General features: G+C 33.8%; 2 protein-coding genes across 2 annotated transcripts in view; both read right to left on the bottom strand.

Annotated features, from left to right (window-relative positions):
• Nucleotides 1-10,200: 10,200 nt before the first annotated feature.
• LOC141397527 (uncharacterized) overlaps nt 10,201-20,848 on the bottom strand; it is a 41,561-nt gene continuing 30,913 nt past the window's right edge. The window contains exon 2 of the mRNA XM_073973932.1: nt 10,201-10,785. Within this exon, the coding sequence (XP_073830033.1) occupies nt 10,618-10,785 (168 nt within the window). The 3' untranslated portion in view covers nt 10,201-10,617. The remainder of the gene's footprint in view (nt 10,786-20,848) is intronic.
• Hip1 (Huntingtin interacting protein 1) lies at nt 16,109-19,951 on the bottom strand. Its single transcript, XM_073973920.1, has 2 exons — nt 19,540-19,951; nt 16,109-19,425 (listed from the first exon to the last, which is right to left on the bottom strand). The coding sequence occupies exon 2, from the start codon at nt 19,415-19,417 to the stop codon at nt 16,202-16,204; it is 3,216 nt and encodes a 1,071-aa protein (XP_073830021.1). The 5' UTR covers nt 19,418-19,425; nt 19,540-19,951; the 3' UTR covers nt 16,109-16,201.

Genomic DNA, 20,848 nt, shown 5'->3' with positions numbered 1-20,848 from the left:
TATCACATAACCAACCATCCAGCCATGGGAACAATCAACGAAATTCATTCTCATAATTATTGTATGCAATATCAGGTTGCACCAAAATGTGGGAATGAAATAATGCCTACTCAGCGCACGTGTTGTCGTTGCAGCAGAATAAATTAGTTAAGTAGCTTTAAATCACAATTGTAAATTTTAGTGCCAATATTTTATTAATAAAGTGAAGACGTGTTGCTCCGTCAACACTAAGTCTTTTTTAAAAAGATAAAATATCCTGTTTTTAATTAACTGGCGCCCGAGCAGGGACCCGAACGGTGTTATCCTGAGGAAAAATAAGTCTAAACCGCGGAGTTAGCATTTTCCCAGGACGGGTCCACGTCGATAGTAAAAAAATTAAAATAAAAACCGTGAAAAAATTAAGAAAGAAAACAACAAGAGAGTGCGGAAATGATGCCCCCGAGTAGATTCAATTCAAAAAGGAGTCCTCAAAAGGACAGCGGCCGCATTGTATTATAAGTGACTTTAGGAAAATAAGTAAAATTATCTACATAAAAGTGAACTAAACAAAGAAAAAATATTAAATAAATAAAGAAACATAAGAAAAAATATTGACTCTAAAATAAGCAAGAATTTGTGAAAATTAATTAAAAGAAATTATAAAAAATAAATGTTGTATGATCCTAAAGAAGGAGTTTATGAAAAATAAGTGACTCTAAGAAATAGAAAAAAATAAATATTGTGACTCTAAAATAAGAAGGAATTTGTGAAAGTAAATTAAAGAAATTATAAAAAGTAAATAAGTGACTTTAAAATAAGAAAAATAAGTTGTGAAAATTGAAAGAAATTATTTAAAATTAAGAAATATTGCATTGAAATATGAGAAAAATAGAAAAAGAAATAAATATTGTGACTCTAAAATAAGAAAGAATTTGTGAAAATAAATTAAAGAAATTATAAAAAATAAATAAGTGACTTTAAAATAAGAAAAATAAGTTGTGAAAATTAAAGAAATTATTTAAAATAAAGAAATATTGTATTGAAAAATGAGAAAATAATATTAAAAAAGAAAAAAAGAAGTTAACCTTTAAAAAATACAAAGAATTTTAAATTGTTGAAAAAAATAAGGAAAAAGAATTATTTCATAAGAGAATACAATTGAATTAAGGAAAATTTAAATTGAAAAATTAAAATTTTAAGAATATAATTGAATTAAAGGAAATTTAAATTGAAAAACTAAATATTAATTTTAAAAAAGGCAAAAAGGAAGTGAGATTAAAATTCCGAAATATGCTGCTTTACTTTTGGTAAGTTAGTTAATTCAACTTGGCACTCAATTAAATAAATAATTAAGAAAAAATTGTTCCGTACATTTGGTTTGATCATAAAATAAAATCCTTCAAATACATGATTTTTTCCTGACTGCAAGAATTAATTTTTCTAAGTACCAAACTAATTCCCTGATTCATAAAAAATGCCTGGAAATCCCATAGATGAATTGTCAAATAGACTTAGTTCAACCTTAAATATTGCCAACATGAATAATAACAGTGAAACTTCAAGATTTTCGTCGGCGCAAAGGGACGAAATTAGAACGATAATATCTGAAATATTGAAAATAGATTCAAACAGTGACTGTTTAGATGAAGATTCCGATCAACCCATAGGAACCGTAAAAGTTGAGGAATTAGAAAAAATTCCAGACATTGTAAAAACAATAAGGGATTTTTCAGGAAAGCCTGGAGAATTTGGATCCTGGCGAAAATCTGTAGAAAGAGTATTAGGCCATGTTTATATTATAGCCTTTTGGAGGGTTAACCTTCTTATTGAGGATTTACTTGACGTACACGTAAAGGAATTGACATTTGAAACCCAGTGGGTTTGTTAAATCCGGTTATATATAAACGTACTATTAGACCTTTTTAAGGAACTCAAAGGCACAAGTAAATATTATGCCATATTACACACTATTAGAACTAAAATAGTAGGGGAAGCGGATACAGCCTTAGATTCATATAGAACACCTTTAGATTGGCCTAAAATTATAAAATGCCTCATGATGCATTACTCAGATAAGAGAGACATAGGGACTTTGGAGTATCAACTCTCCACGATGATACAGGGACAAAAATCAATAACTGACTATTATCAAGCAGTGTACCAACATTTATCACTAATTCTTGATAAAATTGCCTGCTTAGAATTGGACGAAAATAGTCTAATGGCCATGACTAACGCTTATCGGGATAAAGCTCTTGATACCTTTATTAGAGGTCTAAGAGGGGATCTTCCGAGACTCTTAAGCGTTAGGGAACCCTCATCATTGCCGCAAGCATTACATATATGCCTTAAATTAGACAATATGAATTATCGTATGAGTCAGGCATATGGGCATACGCAAAAACCAGATTATTTACGAAAAAATTCTGCGGGAAATTTCTATCCACAGCTAGCACATATTGGTGGAACAGCAAAACCACCATTACCACCAAGATATCCATCTAGACCAAATTATGGTAATGGTATGGTGCAACCACAACTGCATAGAACATTTGTGAATCCTTATGTGAATAATTTCCCACAACAACAGATGTATCATCGACCCAATCCTACATGGAGCACACAGGTATTTCCAGGCCAATCAAGTTCACCCAGACCTGAACCAATGGATATTGATAGGTCTATTCAGACGAGGCAGGTCAATTACGCAAACAGGCAACAGTTTAACCCTACAGTCAAGAGAGCAGCTGGATCGTACCAAGGGCCGTCCCCAAAGGTGCAACGGAACTTCCATTTAAATACAGGAAGTCAAAATGATCAAATGGTTGAAGCCGGGGAAAGCATAAATTTACCCGACTACGGACAACAGGTAGAGGCCGGATATAATAATACTGACTTGGCCAGCTACTCTGATATTATGACAGAGGAAAATGTAAATGATCTGTTGGATCAAGGAGGCAGTGAAATTTACGCTTCTGATAATATCATTCCTGACGAAGATACCAACGCTGACTTGAATTTTTTTGCATAAAAAGTTCCTCGTTGCCATTCTTTACCGTAAGAACGAGGAACGGACATTCATTACGGATGTTAGTTGATACTGGAAGCAACAAAAACTATATAAAACCTAGTTTAGTTAGTAATCCCCAACCTAATAAAGATTCATTTGCTGCCAAAGCTGTAAAAGAAGAAATTAATGTATCCCACCACGTATATTTAGATATTTTTGAAGGAAAAACACAGCCGTTACAGTTTTTCCTTTTGCCTGGATTACAGACATTCGATGGAATATTAGGAAACGACACAATGAGGGAACTCTCAGCAGTTATTCATACTAAAGAAAACTATTTCACATTAGACGGTGTTGGAAAAATACCTACAAGCCAGCATTTCTTTCAGGATGTAAAAAATATAGAACTTCGCTTATCTCATTTGTCAGAAAATATAACATCTAGAATAGCAGATATCGTAAAAAAGCATAAGAAGTTATTTTCAGAGCCAGACGAATGCCTAACCTATACAACGAAGGTGGTGGCCGAAATAATAACTTCAAACGAATCTCCTACGTACACAAGAAATTATCCATATCCTTTGGCCTTACGAGAAGTGGTAGATAATGAAATAAAAAAGCTTTTGAATGACGGAATAATAAGACCATCCCGCTCACCCTATAACTCACCAATTTGGGTAGTACCCAAAAAAGAGGACGCCTCAGGACAGAAAAAATATAGGGTAGTAGTAGATTTCAGGAAATTAAATACTATTACCGTCCCTGATAGATACCCCATACCAGAGATAAGTGAGGTATTAGCAAATTTGGGAGGAAATAACATATTCTCTGTTGTAGATCTAAAAAGTGGTTTCCACCAGATACCCCTTAGAGAGGAAGATATGCAAAAAACAGCCTTTTCCATAAGTAATGGTAAATTTGAATTTACTAGACTTCCTTTTGGGTTAAAAAATGGTCCTTCTATATTCCAAAGGACTTTGGACGACATCCTTAGAGAGTTCATAGGCAAGACATGCTATGTTTATATTGATGATATAATAATCTTTAGTAAAGATATAGAAAGTCATCTTAAACATCTTGAGGAAATATTTTTCACCTTGGAAGACGCAAATATGAAGGTTCAACTGGATAAATGCGATTTCTTTAAAGAAGAGGTAGAGTTTCTTGGATTTGTAGTGTCAGCAAAAGGTGTAAAAATGAACCCGAAGAAAGTTGAGGCCATTGTAAATTTTCCATATCCAACTAACTTAAGGGAATTGCGTTCACTCCTTGGGTTATTTAATTTTTATCGAAGGTTCATAAAAGGATTCGCTGAAATAGCTAAACCTCTTACAAACATGTTAAGGGGAGATAACGGAAAAGTTACAAGAACACAATCAAGGAGGATAAAAGTTTTCCTAAGTGATGTAGAAAAAAAGGCAATAGACTCTTTGAAAAATGCGATAATATCGCCGGAAGTCGTACTAGCCTACCCTAACTTCGAAAAGGAATTTCATTTGACGACAGATGCGTCAAATAAAGCTATTGGTGCAGTCCTTAGCCAAGAAGGGCGACCTGTGACATTTATTTCTAGATCCCTTTCCCACGAGGAAGAAAATTACGCCACAAACGAAAGAGAGATGTTAGCTATAGTTTGGTCTCTATACAATCTTAGGAATTATTTGTATGGTACAGCCAAAGTTGTAATTCATACTGATCACCAACCACTCACATATGCCCTTAGTAATAAGAACGCTAACACCAAGATGAAGAGATGGAGGGCTATCCTTGAAGAGTATAACTATGAAATTAAATACAAACCTGGGAATACGAACTTAGTGGCTGATGCCTTATCTAGGCCACCTATTTCAAACGTCTACACCTTAACGGGATCGGTACATAGCGCAGAAAGCTCAGCAGAGGACCTTATACCGAGTGTCGAAGTACCCATTAATGTTTTCAAGAATCAGTTGTTTTTGATTGCAGGCGAGGAAACTTCATACCAATTTCAAATAGTATTTCCAGGATACCATAGGCATTCAATAACAGAGAGAGATTTTACTAATGAAAAATTGCTTTCATTACTAAAAAGATATTTAAACCCTTCCGTCGTTAATGGGATAAAAGCACCAGAAGAAATAATGGGGAGAATTCAAGAAATATATCTAAATCATTTTGTCAATATCAAAGCACGGTTTACACAAAAAGTAGTTATTGATATTACATCAGAATCCATGGAGGAAGGTATAATTATTGATACGCACAAGCGAGCTCATAGGAATGCTGTAGAAAATAAAGCGCAAATAATGGAGAAATACTATTTTCCTAGCATGATGAAAAAAATAAAAAGAATTGTGAAACTCTGCACTATTTGCAAAAAAGGTAAATATGACCGTCATCCGAATGATCCAAAATTGAGTGAGACACCTGTACCATCATATCCAGGTCAGGTAGTACACATAGACATTTTTGCAACTGACAAAAAGCTAGTCTTGACTGCAATTGATAAGTTTTCGAAGTACGCACAGGCTAGAATAATAAATGGAAAATCTGTAGAAGACATTAGGAAATCTCTTCGAGATTTAATATTTTTCTACGGAGTCCCAAAAACTATAATTATGGACAATGAAAAATCACTAAACTCATCGACTATCCTATTTATGATGAAAGATGAATTAGGAATAGAAGTTTTTACAACACCGCCATATCGGAGTGAGGCTAACGGACAAGTAGAACGTTTTCACTCCACATTGGCAGAACTGATGAGATGTTTAAAACAAGAAGAGATTTGCAGGAATTTCGAGGAATTGCTAGAAAGGTCGGTTAATGAATATAATCACTCAATTCATTCCACCATAGGTAGAGAACCGGTAGACATATTCTTTGGAAGGACGGTGGATTTTTCACCAGGAAGTTATGAAAGGACTAGGCAATCGAATATGGAAAAGATCAAGGAAAAACAGAAAAAGGACTTGAAATACCACAATAAAGAAAAGAAGGACTTTAAATCATACCTTCCGGGACAAACAATTTTCGTCAAAATTAACAAACGTTTAGGAACAAAACTATCTGAAAGATACAAAGAAGAGATTGTTAAAGAGGACCGCAAATCCACCATTGTTACGGAAGGTGGAAGAGTTGTCCACAAAAAATTCATAAGAAATTAATCAGAACAAACATTTTGCAGGTTTTTAATGGCGTTTAGTCAATGTATGGGAGAGTTTCGGATTTTGGATTATTCGAACTCGAAACTGGTTGCAATTGATGTCGGACTGGCAAAGGTTCAAACTGGCACCTTCAAGCTAGTGCACATGTTCGACCTGAAAAATTATGAGAGCATAATACAAGATTTGGAATCAAGTGTCTGGCAGAATAATGAAAAGAATCATCCTCTCCTTCCCTTCCTTCATCATTCCCTTTCCCAAATAAAATCATGTATTTATCGTTTAAAACCAAAAATAAGGTCAAAAAGATCCATTGACTTCTTAGGAAGTGCATGGAAATGGCTGGCTGGATCGCCAGACCACCACGATTTTCAAATAATTACAGAAAAAGTTGAGAATGTACTGGCCAACAACAACAACCAGGCCATAATTAATCAATTATCAATAGAAAGGTTGAATTTACTCTCAAATGCTACCAACAAGATTTTGAAAGAATTAAAAAACAATAAAGAAACCTCAATGGAAAAAATAACTGAGTTGAAATACAGATTAGAAATAATAAAAGAAGAAATCTTCAACGTGGAATTTGCCATAGAATGGGCGAAGGCCGGCATTATCAATTCATTTATATTTTCAAAAGTCGAAGTAGAGACATTGCAAAAACTTTTCAAAAAATCAGAAATCCCATTTAATAGCGTAGATGAATTACTAAAATTCGCCAAAGTAAAGGTAGCATCTGATTCAGAGAGTTTAATTTACATTGTAAGCATTCCAACCACAGACAATGAAAATTGTAACCATAATCTGTTAAAACCTGTAAAGTTTAAAAACTCTGTTTATAAAATAAAATATAATGAAATAATAATTTGTAAAAATAAATTACTAGGTATTAAGAACAAATGTGACAGCTACGAAAGCTTAAATATCTGTAACATTGAAAATATAGAGAAACTTAAAGACACAGATTGTATTGTACAATTATTACAAAGTAAACCATCCACGTGCGCTGTTACTAATAATGACGATGTCCCCTCAGTTGAACAACTTAATGATGACCTGATATTTCTAAACCAATATTCTGGCGAAGTTTTTGTAAACGAATCCCCCATTTTATTAAACGGCACATTTATTGTCCATCATGCTGAAACGAATGTAACAATAGAAGGACGATCATTTTTCTCAAAACAAATTACGGGTCTAAAACCATTACCAGCACTGGTGCAACCCAAAGAGGCCGATAGAGAAATAGAAACGTTGTCACTTGAAATGATGAAATCTGTATCATTTAACAACACAAAAATGATAGAGACTATCCAAAGAAGAGAACAGATTGACATCGGAGTGGCTGTATTTATTTTCATAATAATACTTATCATAATAACCGTAATCACTAAACGGAAACATAACTACCCAAAAAACAACGAAAGTGCAACAAAACCAGACCAAGAATCAACAACAGAGGAAATCACAATAGAAAATGTACCCTGTTCATCTTCAAACAAGAGGATCAGAAGTCTTAATAATATCCCGTTTTTCTGAAAAAAAAGATGACCAATTGATTCATACGAGGACGTATGAATTTAAAGGGGGAGGAGTTAAGAGACAATATGTTGAACGTATCACATAACCAACCATCCAGCCATGGGAACAATCAACGAAATTCATTCTCATAATTATTGTATGCAATATCAGGTTGCACCAAAATGTGGGAATGAAATAATGCCTACTCAGCGCACGTGTTGTCGTTGCAGCAGAATAAATTAGTTAAGTAGCTTTAAATCACAATTGTAAATTTTAGTGCCGATATTTTATTAATAAAGTGAAGACGTGTTGCTCCGTCAACACTAAGTCTTTTTTAAAAAGATAAAATATCCTGTTTTTAATTAACTTATATATATATATACATGGTACAATAATTCTTAGGTAGGCCACAGCTAACAGCTGATTACAATTCTTTTTTGTTATGGCTTAATCTGTCAAAAACGTGTTGACATGCAGAGTTGATCTTTATTATTGATCAAAAAATTCAACTCTGTTTTGTTTTCATTTCAACATTTCGTTCTTCTTCTTCTCTGTATACTCATCCGTTATCATTCATCAAAACAATTTTGACGTTTTAAGCCATAGCGACAGGGTTGTACTTTTTTGGCGATTCTCATACCTGGCCTACCTATGAATTATTGTACCATGTATATATATATATATATATATATATATATATATATATATATATATATATATATATATATATGTATTCATATCATTTCAATAGGTATGTCTGGTTACTTTCCCAGAAAGAATAGTACAGCAAGAACTTTCTCAGAGATTAAGGAGTTTTCTTTTATTTAAAATAAGAAAAGAAAATGGCCCAAAAAAGAAATTTTTCCACATTGCAACTTTGTTCTCCGAAGAAACAATACAACTAGGCTTGCTATTTCCACAATAAATGTGTTTTTAATTTTCACAAACATAAATCCCCGAATAATTAAAAACAGGTGATTGATTGTTTTCAGGAAGAAGAAGAGTTTCATGTGCTTGCTAAAAGAAATTTGTCCAGCAAGAATTTGCAAACTCTCACTCAAAATTTCTCTCTCGATTCGCTCTCTTTTGCTGGCTTTTTGTGTTAAAAGCGGTGGTGCTCAAAATATTTTTTGCATTAGTGTCTCTGAGCGAGCCTATCCCTTCCCAGCAAACCAAATGTCGGATGTCCGACACGTCTGAACAATTTCGGAAGCAACGTCGTTCAGATTTCGTTACGATTTCTAAACGATTTTTCGGAGCTGAAATAGTTCAGATTTTGTACCGATTTCGGAACGAATGTCGGAAAGAAATTTCATTTCCGAATTTCCCAAGGATTTTCTTCAGATTTCGTTACGAAATCGGATCGAAATCGATACGATGTCGCTCCGACATTTCGTTCCGAAATTATGTCAACCACTTCATACAACTTTCGTTAAGATATCGTTACGATTTCGGATCAGACATCGGACGTATCGTCCGAATTTTGTTCCGATTTCGTTAAGATGTCGGTACGATTGGTTTGCTGGGTTGCTACATCAAGGCTGATGAGAATAAAGTCCCAATTTACATTAGGCGAGTTTACTTGCGGCAATTGTCAGTTTGTAGGTGAGAGAGGGTGCTGGGAGGCGAAGGGTTACCATATGCCTCACCTCTCTCTCCGACAAAATGACAATTGCCGCAAGTAAACTCGCCCAATGTAAATTGGGACAAAGAGAACATATGTATGTTGTTGTAGTCACGTTAACGTATATGGGTGATCTTGGCTGGTTAAAAGACGACTTCCAGCAACAATTGGTACAAATTGTTACAAGTCTTGGGTAACCAGACAGAACAAAAGATAAATTGGCAAATAAATGTGAAAGAGAAAAAATTAAATGAAATGAATTAAGTTTTTTTCAAAATAGTCTGGCTTAATCCCAGTGTTGTTTTAATATTTTAAAACAACTAGTTTATAAGTGGAAAAGATTTGGCATTGTTCGCCAAGGGGTAAGGCAGGGAATACTATAGTTTCGATTCTCGCCACAGAATCTCATCAGTTCCCTTGTTTTTTGTTTGTGGATATTCTCCACCGAAGTTATTTTTCAATAACTTCTTCAAGAAAAAACTTGTTATACCCAAACATCAATCGTCAGCTCGAAGTATAAAGGTAACCAAAGAAAAAGTTCAATGAGAAGTTTTTCCTTGGCAACCTCACACAACTCCGACGAAAGTGTCTGCGAAAACAATTCAAACCTTTTCCACTAGTATGTGTCGTCGAATTTCGACGAATGCACACACCAAAATATGGTTGGTCTGCTTTACAGCAATTGCAATTTTGTTTTTTTTTTTAATGAAATGAATTAAAATAAAATAATAAAACTTGAACAAAAATCATGTGTTTCTTTATACAAAGCAAAACGTGAAAATTTTGTAAACAAAATTACAACCAAAGGAAAAAAGTTGTTTGCAAAAATCTTAAAAATTAATGAATTAAACCAATAATAATTTTAGTTTTTATTCAATATAATCTTTTTATTAAACTAACAAATTTCGTTTTATTTGTTCCCTTATTTTTTTCCTATGTTATTGGTTTCTGTGCCTGGACTAACTTCTATTATGGGAGTTTCTTCATTAAAGTTGCTGTCGGTATATCCCTGTACCTTGAATAATATGCATATGTTCTGCAATGCGGTACATACATTGCCAAACTCGGCCACTTTTTCTGGGATATACCGGCTTCTTTTTTCATGGCATAGAATTTTCGAACCTCCAGGAAATCCAAAATTGGTATAAAATAACTTCTTGCAAGCACTAGATAAATAATGTTAAATAAAGATGTTAAATTATTCGTGTGTCGTTCTCACGACAATCGGATCTACGCTCCGGAACGACCCGAGTCCAATTGGATGTGTTGTGGGCATAGCTTTTGATCCGTTTGATTCACAACATGTTTCACAATTTTTGACGTTGTACTCTGGCTCAAACCTAAGAGGAAATCATTGCATACGGTGACAGCGTTGCTGCCAGCTGCAATGTTGGTGGGACAGATAATGAAATTGTTCCCTGAAATTCCAAGCACGAAAGGACATAATTGAAAGCCTTCGTCAGCCTGAATCTCTGAAAGCCTTCGTCAGCCTGAATCTCTGTCGAAATCTGCAAAGAAATATTTTTATAAAATTTTAATTAGTCCCGGTCCACACTAGCGTGAATTTCATTAAAAAATTTCATGAAATTAGGTGTTCTTAAGTCCAATTTACATATGCATAGTAAATGATTTCGTTTTACGAAATCCTAAAATCAAATGAAGTGTATTTACATCTGTTTTTTGCGTCATTTGCTTACGCACACAATCGCACATACACACTTATACAATAACACAAACACACGCACACAATATATTTATTCAGAAAAATAGGAATTTCACAACACAAATGTGTATCAAATAACTTAAATTAATTTCAAAAACAAAAAAACATAATTTTTGCAAGTTTTTTAACCATTTATTTTCACTTTTGTCATCGTTTGAGTATTTTTGTTTTTCTACAACACACACAAACAAACAAAGACATCATAAAACAGTTGCATTTTTTGGTAGTTTATGACGAAAAAGCAGGGTTGCGTATAAAAGTATGGTGTTTTCGTGCGTTGTTTAGAATAAATGACGTAGCTATCGTCATTTATTTTTGTATGGTAAATGACGCAAAATGTTGCCTGTTTTAGCAAATAAATGACGAAACAGCTCTAAATGACGAAAAAGTTGCTAATGTAAATTGGACATTAAATCGAATTCCCCACTACAGCAATTTTATCATTTTACTCTACTATGGACGTCGATCTAGAAACGCATAATTTCATATCAAAATTTCAGTGAAATTACTGTAGTGTGGCCCAGGACTTAATACATTTTTAGATTTCATACTTCAAAACACTTACACTTCTGGTAAAGACAAAGGTTCACTTTGTGTACGGATTTGTTTTCTAATTAAATTAACATTTGTTTCATCTTCTTCATCAGAAATGATAATAAAAAAAGCACAGAGGGTTGCAATTTATTTTTTTTTTCTTAAAATATCGCGCCAACCAGCAATTGTTTTTAAAGAGCATTAGCTCTGTTCCTTTACGTGCAAGAATCTTTAATTTTTACCACTTTTTACTCGAAAAGCGTTCCTTTACTTCAGACGCCGTACAATTCATACGGAAGCAGTTTACAACTTTTGCTACTTTTTCCGGTTTTACCACTTTCAAAAGTAAAGGAACAGACCAATTGTCAGTTTTGAATGTCGATATTTCTCAAGTATCGATAACTGTCCAACCATCCAGCAACCACAAAACATTTTGCGATTGCATGATGAATGATAAAAATGAACGGCCACACTAGCAAGCAACAACAAAGCTGTCATTCAGAACTGACAATGTGTACCCAGCTTTAATATTTCAATTGGTCTGTTCCAGTACTGCAAGAATCTACTAATTTTTACTATTTTTTTCGATAACATAAAGGAAAAATTGTTATCGTAGTAAATAGGTCTGTACGATAACCCAAAAATTTGTACAAATTTGTAAAAACTTTTACAAAATGCTGTTCGATAACAAACTTGTAAAGTAAAATAGAGCGAATTTGGAGATAATAGTCAGAGATTTTTGGAGAACTTTGGAGAGTTTTGTTTACAAGTTTTTGCAAGGAAAATTTTTCTTGTAAGAACTTGCAAGTTTGATCAGCTTATTTAAATTCGAATGTTTTGTGGCGGACTTCTTGGCAAAAACATAAACAATTAAAATATTAAAATAAATAGAAATAAAAATGGGAAAAATTATTAAATAAATTATGGAAAACGATTATGTAAATAAAATAACTTATTTTGTAGTTTGTGGTGACTACTTTTTTATTTTATTATGTATTTATTTAATCTTTTCCGCCAACATCTTCTTCTTCTTCTCCAAATCACCTGATTTCTTGCAAGTTTTTACAAATTGCAGTTCGATAAAAATCTGCAAATTTGTAGCTTCGGTAGAGTAAAATTGGTGGAGAGACGTTACTGAGAATTTGCTGAGTACTTGCAAGTACTTTTCACTTGCGAAGTTATCGTACAGACCTAAAGCTGGGTACACATTGTCAGTTTTGAATGACAGCTTTGTTGTTGCTTGCTAGTGTGGCCGTTCATTTTTGTCAATCATCATGCAACCGCAAAATGTTTTGTGGTTGCTGGACGGTTTGACAGTTGTCGATTATTGCGAAATATCGACATTCAAAACTGGCAATGTGTACCAGCTTAATAGTAGTAGCTTCTTGCAGGTTCTGGAACACAGCATATTTGACACAAACCACCGTACATTTATTAAGGTAGATGCATCAGCAATCAGTTATAACAATGTTAAAACGATTTTGCAATAATAAATAATTTCGTACATTTTCGTAGCACGACTTCATTTCTAAATTATTATTCAATGTATTATTCAAACAATTCAACAGATATTCAATACTTTTCATTCATAATTTTCGTTTAAGTTAAATATTTATTTTCGGGGTCTACCTTTATGAATGTTAATGATTTTTCCTTCTCGACCGAGTCCCATCATACCAATATTTTTCCGTGTCGACATTTTATTCACGAGTAAATTCTCGATCGAATCGAATCTCATAATTAGGCCCCTGGTAGCAAATTCAAACACTGGATAGAATTTTATCATACAGGTATGTGATGGAAATCGATTTCGATCTCAAAACGAGTCAAAAATGACTGTAGGTGTGATGCATGTACATTTTCCGACATCGAATTGTTTTCGATATCGGTTTTATATTCCTTTTTGTTCTATGGAAAAATTGATCAAAAAGACGTGTGATGCAATTCGATAATCGTTTATTTTTCTCGTTTTGAAAACGGCCATATTTCTGTGGTCGATTTCTAAACGATGTAATGAATTTTGATATTTTTTAAGCATAGTACACACTGACCAACAAAACTAACAGTCATCGAGGTATATTTCGTTAATATCAAAGTCTAGCTGAATAATTACTTTCCTAATATGTAAATAATACTTTACATATTGCATTTCATATATTTTTAGCTAAAGAAATGCTTTTATTTGCGAGAAAATTGTACTAAAAGGACGTTGACTGTCAGTTTTGACTGTCGGTGTGTACCCCACTTTAGGAAAAAAGCTATAGAATAGATAAATTTACATTTGCCTTATTTTTGGAATATTTTGTTAAAAAAATATTTGATATTTCGAGAAAAAAAAAGAACACGGTTCAAAAATCTACTTTGAACATGTTTCTTTCCTCTAGATTACTGAAGACATCCGCTTATTATAAGTCTGTCTGGTTACTTTCCCAGCAAGAATTGTCCAGCAAGAACTTTCTCGGAGAGTAAGGGGTTTTTATTCTCTTTTGCTAGAAAATTTTAAAAAGAAAACAGACACCTTCCCAGCAAAAACCAGCTAGCAATCAGCTGACTTGCCAAAACAGAACAATTTGTCCGCCAACAAAGGAAGCAAACACGTTGTATTTTATTAAAAATAAAAAAGAAAATGAAACAAAAAAGTATTTTTCCACTTTACAAATTTGTTCTCCATAAAACAATACAATTAGACTATGTTATTTCCACAATAAAATTGTTTTTAATGTTAACAAACATAAATCAACAAAAAACTAAAAACAGCTGATTGATTGTTTTCAGGAAGAAGAAGAGCTTGCAAGTGCTTGCTAGAAGAAATTTGTCCAGCAAGAATTTGCAAGCTCTCAGTGAAAGAACTGTCAAAATGTCTCTCTCGAATCGCTCTCTTTTGCTGGTTTTTTGTGTTAACAGACGACTTCCAGCAACAATTGGTACAAATTGTTGCAAATTTTAGGGTAACCAGACACAGCTTATGTTGTTTGCACTATGTGTGTTCGTTTACTCAAAATTTGTACGAATTGTTACTGGATGTTGTTCGCTCTACAGTACAATGCAAAAGACCTTAGCGATTAGAGGAAGTTACTGAACTTGTACAAATTGTTGAGTAAACGAACACACCAACTGTTTGTAAAGTTCTCCTCATGTAATTGAACAAGAATTTCCACACTAAACCTCCATATAGGCCAATTTAAACAAGAACACAAATTAATTTTATTTGTTATTACATTTTTTCGGTTTTTGGCATCGCCAAGACTAAAAAAGTGTTTTTTATTTCTATTTTCTTCTTTCAACTGCTGATCAGGTATCACCAGTCCGTTTTTTGTTTGTGGAAATTTAAACAACGTGGAATTGAAATTCGATGCGGATCCCATAACATCTAAAAACAATTCACTCGTTTTGGGTAAATCTTTTTCATTGCCAATCGATTCGAAATTCATCACATACCTGATATACTATTTGAAAATACCACAGCAATTATCATTTTTTTTTCTAAAAAAATATTTTTTCTCATGTATTGTAGCGATCTTTGCTTCTTGTTTCGAACAGTTGAACAGTTTTTGTCTGAAAATAGAACATTTTGAGTTACTACCCTTTTGTTAAACATTCGCGATATGTGGGGTGGGTCTAAAGGTTTTAATTCAATGAGTCACATTGATAATCATAACAAGGAGTATATACCCTCTGTAACCACCAATTTGAGGGTATAAGAACACATCATGATATCGTGAAACCCATTGCAAATATAAATACTGGTTGACTGAATTATAAATACAATTCTTTAAACAATAACAGACAATTAAGTGAGCAAATATTTTTACTTCCATGGAGTAAAGCATAGATTTTAAAAAATAGATATTCCCTCTCTGACCATACGCATATCTATTTAAAAGTGACGACTTTAAACCGGTTTAAAAAAAATGCAATGAATGTTTAATTGTATATATGTCTAAGTGTATTTGTCACGTATATTTGTTATTAGTCAACACACTCTATGTGTGTAATTAACAATAAATGGTTGTTATTTCTTAAACGTAATTTGAAAAAACTGTAACATAATTATAAAATATTTATAATATTAAAAATATATATAAGAATTATTAATTGGATTTTTTACATAAAATACAATTGATAACACAGGGTTATTTTGTATATGTCTCTCTCTGTGTGTGTGGGTGTTTTAAACAATTTATTGGAAATTTTTGGTTTTATGTTTATTTTTGTCTTAATGGGTACGTACTATCAATAAAGATAGAATGCATCTGATAGATTAGCTCCAATTTGGTTGTTTTTCTGTTTTCGTTAATTAAACTGGCAGAGTTTTCTTTGTTTGGATCATCAACATTCTACATTCATACATATTTATGTGTATAAAAAAATTGTTTATATATCTACAAAACAAATGTTAGTATGTATTTTATTAGTAAGTAGGGGTAGGGTAGGTTTGTTTGCAATTTGATATAGTTCGTTATTAGGTGTTAGTAGATTTTTAGACATTTAAAATGTTTCACATTTATCGATATTGTCATGTTTTGTATAGAGTCGAAAAAAGTATGATAAAAAAATAAAATATATAAAAAATATATATTTTTATAATGTTTTTAATAAATTAGAGCCAATAAAAGGAATGAAATTTGATACTGTTATTCTGTGGTGTTCGGTTTTTTGCATTTCTTCTAGTCATCATCTGCACTTTGATAGAAGGCTTTGCGGAATGACATTAGTTTTTGTTGTTCACTTTGCAGCGAGTGTTCCAATTGAAGGACCTTTATTTGCATTTCCATTTCCATGGTTTTCTTTTGGGAGGGGGTCAATTTGGAGATGTCAATTTCGTTTTTATACTCCAGTTTGCTGCTACCATCTCTTACGGTGGCCACAACTTGTCCCGTGGCCATTGAGACATCACGTGAAGCCTTGGTGAGATTGGCAAGTTTCGGACTATCATTACGGGCCTTTACCTTACTGGCAATCACCAATTGAGCTGTACTGGCAGCAATATCTTGTGCTGCCACAATAAGCTCAAAACATTCAGCTGAATCGGAAACAATTGTTTTATTGGCAGCATCCACAAGATACTTGGCGCCCTTGGCAATGCTTTTCGAGGCAGATATTAAACCCTCAGTCCATTGGCTGTTACGTTTATAGAATTCCTTGGCTGTGGAGGAACCCTTTTGAGTAGAAACAATTTCATTTTGCAATTCTCGAGAACGTTGTATCAACACAACTATGCATTGCATGAGATTTGTACATGAATCAAGAATCTTTTCATTGACCTCCAATTTAATGCCCTCATGTTGTGATTTGGTGTTCAACAAAAGATCCATAATCTCTTTGGTTGCCTCTTCAATGATGTTGTCCATTTGTTTCAGTTCTTGTTGCAGCATATCGCCCACATTAAGACTTTCGCTGAATGAATTTTCCAAGCTGGTCACCACAGATTGTATGTTGTGAAGTTTGGGTTGTATTTCCCTAAGGGATAATTTTTCAATGACTGATGGTTCCAAATGTTGTTCAATACTCTGATACAAAGTCATCACAGATTGTCTCAACTCATTACACAATAAACGCAACTCTTCGGCCTTGTTTAGATCTGTGGTATTGCTAAATATCAGCATAATATGTTCATGGAATATTTTCAAATTCTGATTCAATTCCAAATACGTAGACATAAATGTGGTAATGTTCTGGCCATTTGTTTCTTTGAGTGATTTATATTCATTTGGTATCTGTTGCAAAAGTCTTTGTATTTGTTGAACATTTCTCTCACTGGCATGGGGTATTGAGGTGATTTCTAAATAATCAAAATTGAAATCATTTTCAACGTTATTTGTCAATAACTTGTTGAGTGATGATAGTAAATTATCCATCATATTGCGTGTGTTTGTTTCACTTGTTTTTAGTACCACAACTTCATTTTTGGTTGTCTCCAATTGTTTTGAAATTTCAGTGATTTCTTCACTCCTTTGACTAAGGCTTCGATTCAAAGTTTCATTAGTTTTTGTACCTTCTTGAAGTTGTTCTTCAAGCTTTTTTATTGTCTCGCTTTGCTGCGATTTTGTTTCTTGCAATTGTGCCAATTCATTTGCTTTCGTTTTCATTTCACTTTCATGGTTTTGTATCTTTTGTAACATCTCTTGCTCCATTTCCTGTAATTTAAGACTTAAATTATCTTTATCTTTTGTGGTGACTTCCAATTGTTGTTGTAATTCTTGTAAATTTTTTTCATGTTGCGATTTGATTTGCAACAACTCTTGCATTTCATGCTGTTTGGTTTGTACTTCCAAGTCGTAGTTCTCTTTGAATTTTTTCAATTCCATTTTTTGTTCCAGTAGTTGGTTTTCATATTCACTTATCACGGCACTTTTGTCTAAATCGTGTTTTTCAAACAATGCCTTAGAATTGCTTAGCTGTTGTTCCAAATCTTGTACTCTCTGTTCTTTCTTACTTAAGGTTTCCTCATATTCCTTTAGTTTGCCATTTAATTGGGCATTAATCTCCTCGGTTTTGCCAAGATCCTCTTCTTTGGCCTTAAGGGCAATAATCTCGGTTTGTAAACCCTCATTTTTCTTACGTTCAGCCATAAGTTGCTTGGAATCATCATTGCGTACCCTTAACAGTTGAATGTGTTCTTCTCTTAACTTGGCATACATTGTTTTGATTTTGTCGAATTTCTCTTCCACCTGTTTGTACTTGTCATCCCCCACCTTAACCTCCACCTCCAGCTCTTCCATTTCTTTGAGTTTTTGTTCCAAATTCTCTTTTATTTCATTGGTGTTTCTTAACATTTCCTTGGTCAAATTGACTTCCGCCTCCAATGCCTCATTGCGTACCTGAAGATTAGACATTTCCCTGGTAATATTTACCAACTGCTCAATATGGATTTGTCTAACCCTTAACTCTTCTTGCAAATTTGCAATCATTATTTGGGCCTCATCAATTTGCTCTTCCGGAGCAGGAGTTTGAGGCTGTTGTTCTGTGGGTGAAGCATTGTTTTCACTTGAATTGGATAAATCCAATAAACTTTCTTCAACTGTTGGCAGTTCTTCCTCCTGATAAACATGCATAACCGGGGCAATATAGTTTCCCACATCGTGGACCGAAGAGAAATTTGGTGCATGATCTGGTAGGTGGGGCAATTGTATTATATCCGAGAAATATTGCAACGGCCTGACACTTTCGTAGAATAGCTTCAATTTAACAAACAATTCATTGAAGCGCGTACGATGACCCGCCAAAATGTCATGGGGTATACCATCATGCAGACGAAACAGTACTCGGACACATAAATCATACAGAGGATTTGCATCTTGTATCATGGTAACAAGTGGCGCCAAACGACACTGGCCCTGAGGTGTCATTGACGACAAACGATATGTATTCAGGGCCTGAAAGATAACCAATTGCAAGGCAATTATACAATCCAAATAATCAAATATTTCAACACACAATTGAAAATAGTTATTCAAATCGTCACCAGTAATTTTTCGTATCTCATTGAAATCCATTGTAATCGCTCCAGGTATTCCCAAATTCTTTTGGTGAAAATCCAATTTATTCACCAGCAATTGGGTATAACTTTCTATGCATTTACCAACACCATCTTGCAAATGACCCCACAGCTTTCCCACCTCTAATATCAACGTCTTGTGTACTTGTGAATGGCGTATGCAATTTTCATGACCCTCCCGCAACACTTTATGGAGTACATGACAAAACTTCCAAGCAGTAAAACGATGTTCCATCAACGGCTGTCTCGTCACAATGTTCCAGAATAGTTTTCCACCTTTATATCGATGTGTTGCAATAATAACCGAACGAGCATGTTTCATTTTTAATGGTTGCTCCGAAGGGTGCAACGCTTTAGTAACACTCATTTGAAATTCGTGGTCCATTTTTTATGCTGCAAAACAAATAAGCACAACCAAACACGCACACACATGAAAATAGAGGAGTAAAATAAATTAATTGGGTTTGTTTATGAATCAAACATTGAAGTGACACAAATTTCACATACTTTAATATCGCCCTTTATCTTATCATAAACAAAGTATATTTGGATTTATACATCAACTAGCTTCCACAACACAACATTTAACACCTTTTCATGAAGCGAGCAGCAAAACAACTAAAATTCAGAGTTTGCTGACAGGCCAATTCCCCCGCCGTCAACTTGCTTTCGCAGCTGAATTTTTTTGCACAGAACAGAAACTTGAATGAAGCCTCGTAACAGAGATGGCACCGTAAAGAGTTGGTGTACTTTTTGCGATTTGGAAGGTTTCTGCAAAATTTATATTCGATCAATAAGTTCTTGGAGTTCTTGGTATAAACAAATATTTTAATTTAATTAATACAGTTAAAAACAGATGCGCCTTTGAAACATCTGGTGTTTGATATGGCAGATGTTATCGTTTTGTTATATTTTGCATGTATTATTTTCTCTATTTTATCTGCGAGATAAAAATCAAGTGGCGTTGGCGGCGAGCTCATCACAACGGAAAAAACAGCTGATTATCAGACTAGTTCTCAAAATGCATTATTGTGAATAAAATCACATACAAAAGGTAGACAAACAATTCACAGTAATGCGTTATTGTGAACAAAATTTGACGCTTCCCAGCAAAAAATTTTGGAGTTGTGCATGGAGTTATAATTTCACAACATCCTTCGATGCAGTCCACACGGAGTTATGAAAAATGCAATCCGTTGGATACAACTTATAAACATATGCTTTAGAGATCCCTACAAAAAAAAAAAAAAAAAAAACAATTAAGAACGGCGTTAAGTTCGTCCGGGCCGAACTTGTTATACCCTCCACCACAAGTTGTATTGATTCTAATGAGAAATTCATTAAAAATTAATACTAAAAAAAATGATCTTCGCCTAAAAAGGCAAAATTTTCAAATAAAAAATAAAATCAGCTGAGCCAGGCTGGGGTTTGAACCCACGTCCTTGAAAAACACAAGAAAAAAGTGTTGTCACGGCGTGTTAGCGTTCAGAGCCAAACTCATTACTTTCAAAGGCAGCGCTAAGCGTTTGTCATGAAAGCACAACTAAAATGGGAAAATCCTCATTGTTGTTGTAAAAAAGTTCGGTAAAACAATGTGAGGCACCGTTCTATGGGGGCTTTTCCAAAACGTTGATCTATACCGACAAATTTCTAACGGAAAGTTTTTAGACTCAAAGAAGACTAAATACCAAATTTCCTATATTTCGGTAAGAGAGTGTGGCTTAAACTTAAAAAATACCGAAAATCAAGAAATACGCTTCTATGGGGATATAGGAAGTCGTGGACCTATACTGAGAATACTCTTCTGGAATATTTT

Source organism: Musca autumnalis, unplaced genomic scaffold, assembly GCF_047663935.1.
Source record: "Musca autumnalis isolate F117 unplaced genomic scaffold, ASM4766393v1 scaffold_1, whole genome shotgun sequence".
NCBI classification, from domain to species: domain Eukaryota; kingdom Metazoa; phylum Arthropoda; class Insecta; order Diptera; family Muscidae; genus Musca; species Musca autumnalis.
This window is presented reverse-complemented; position numbering and strand designations above follow the sequence as displayed.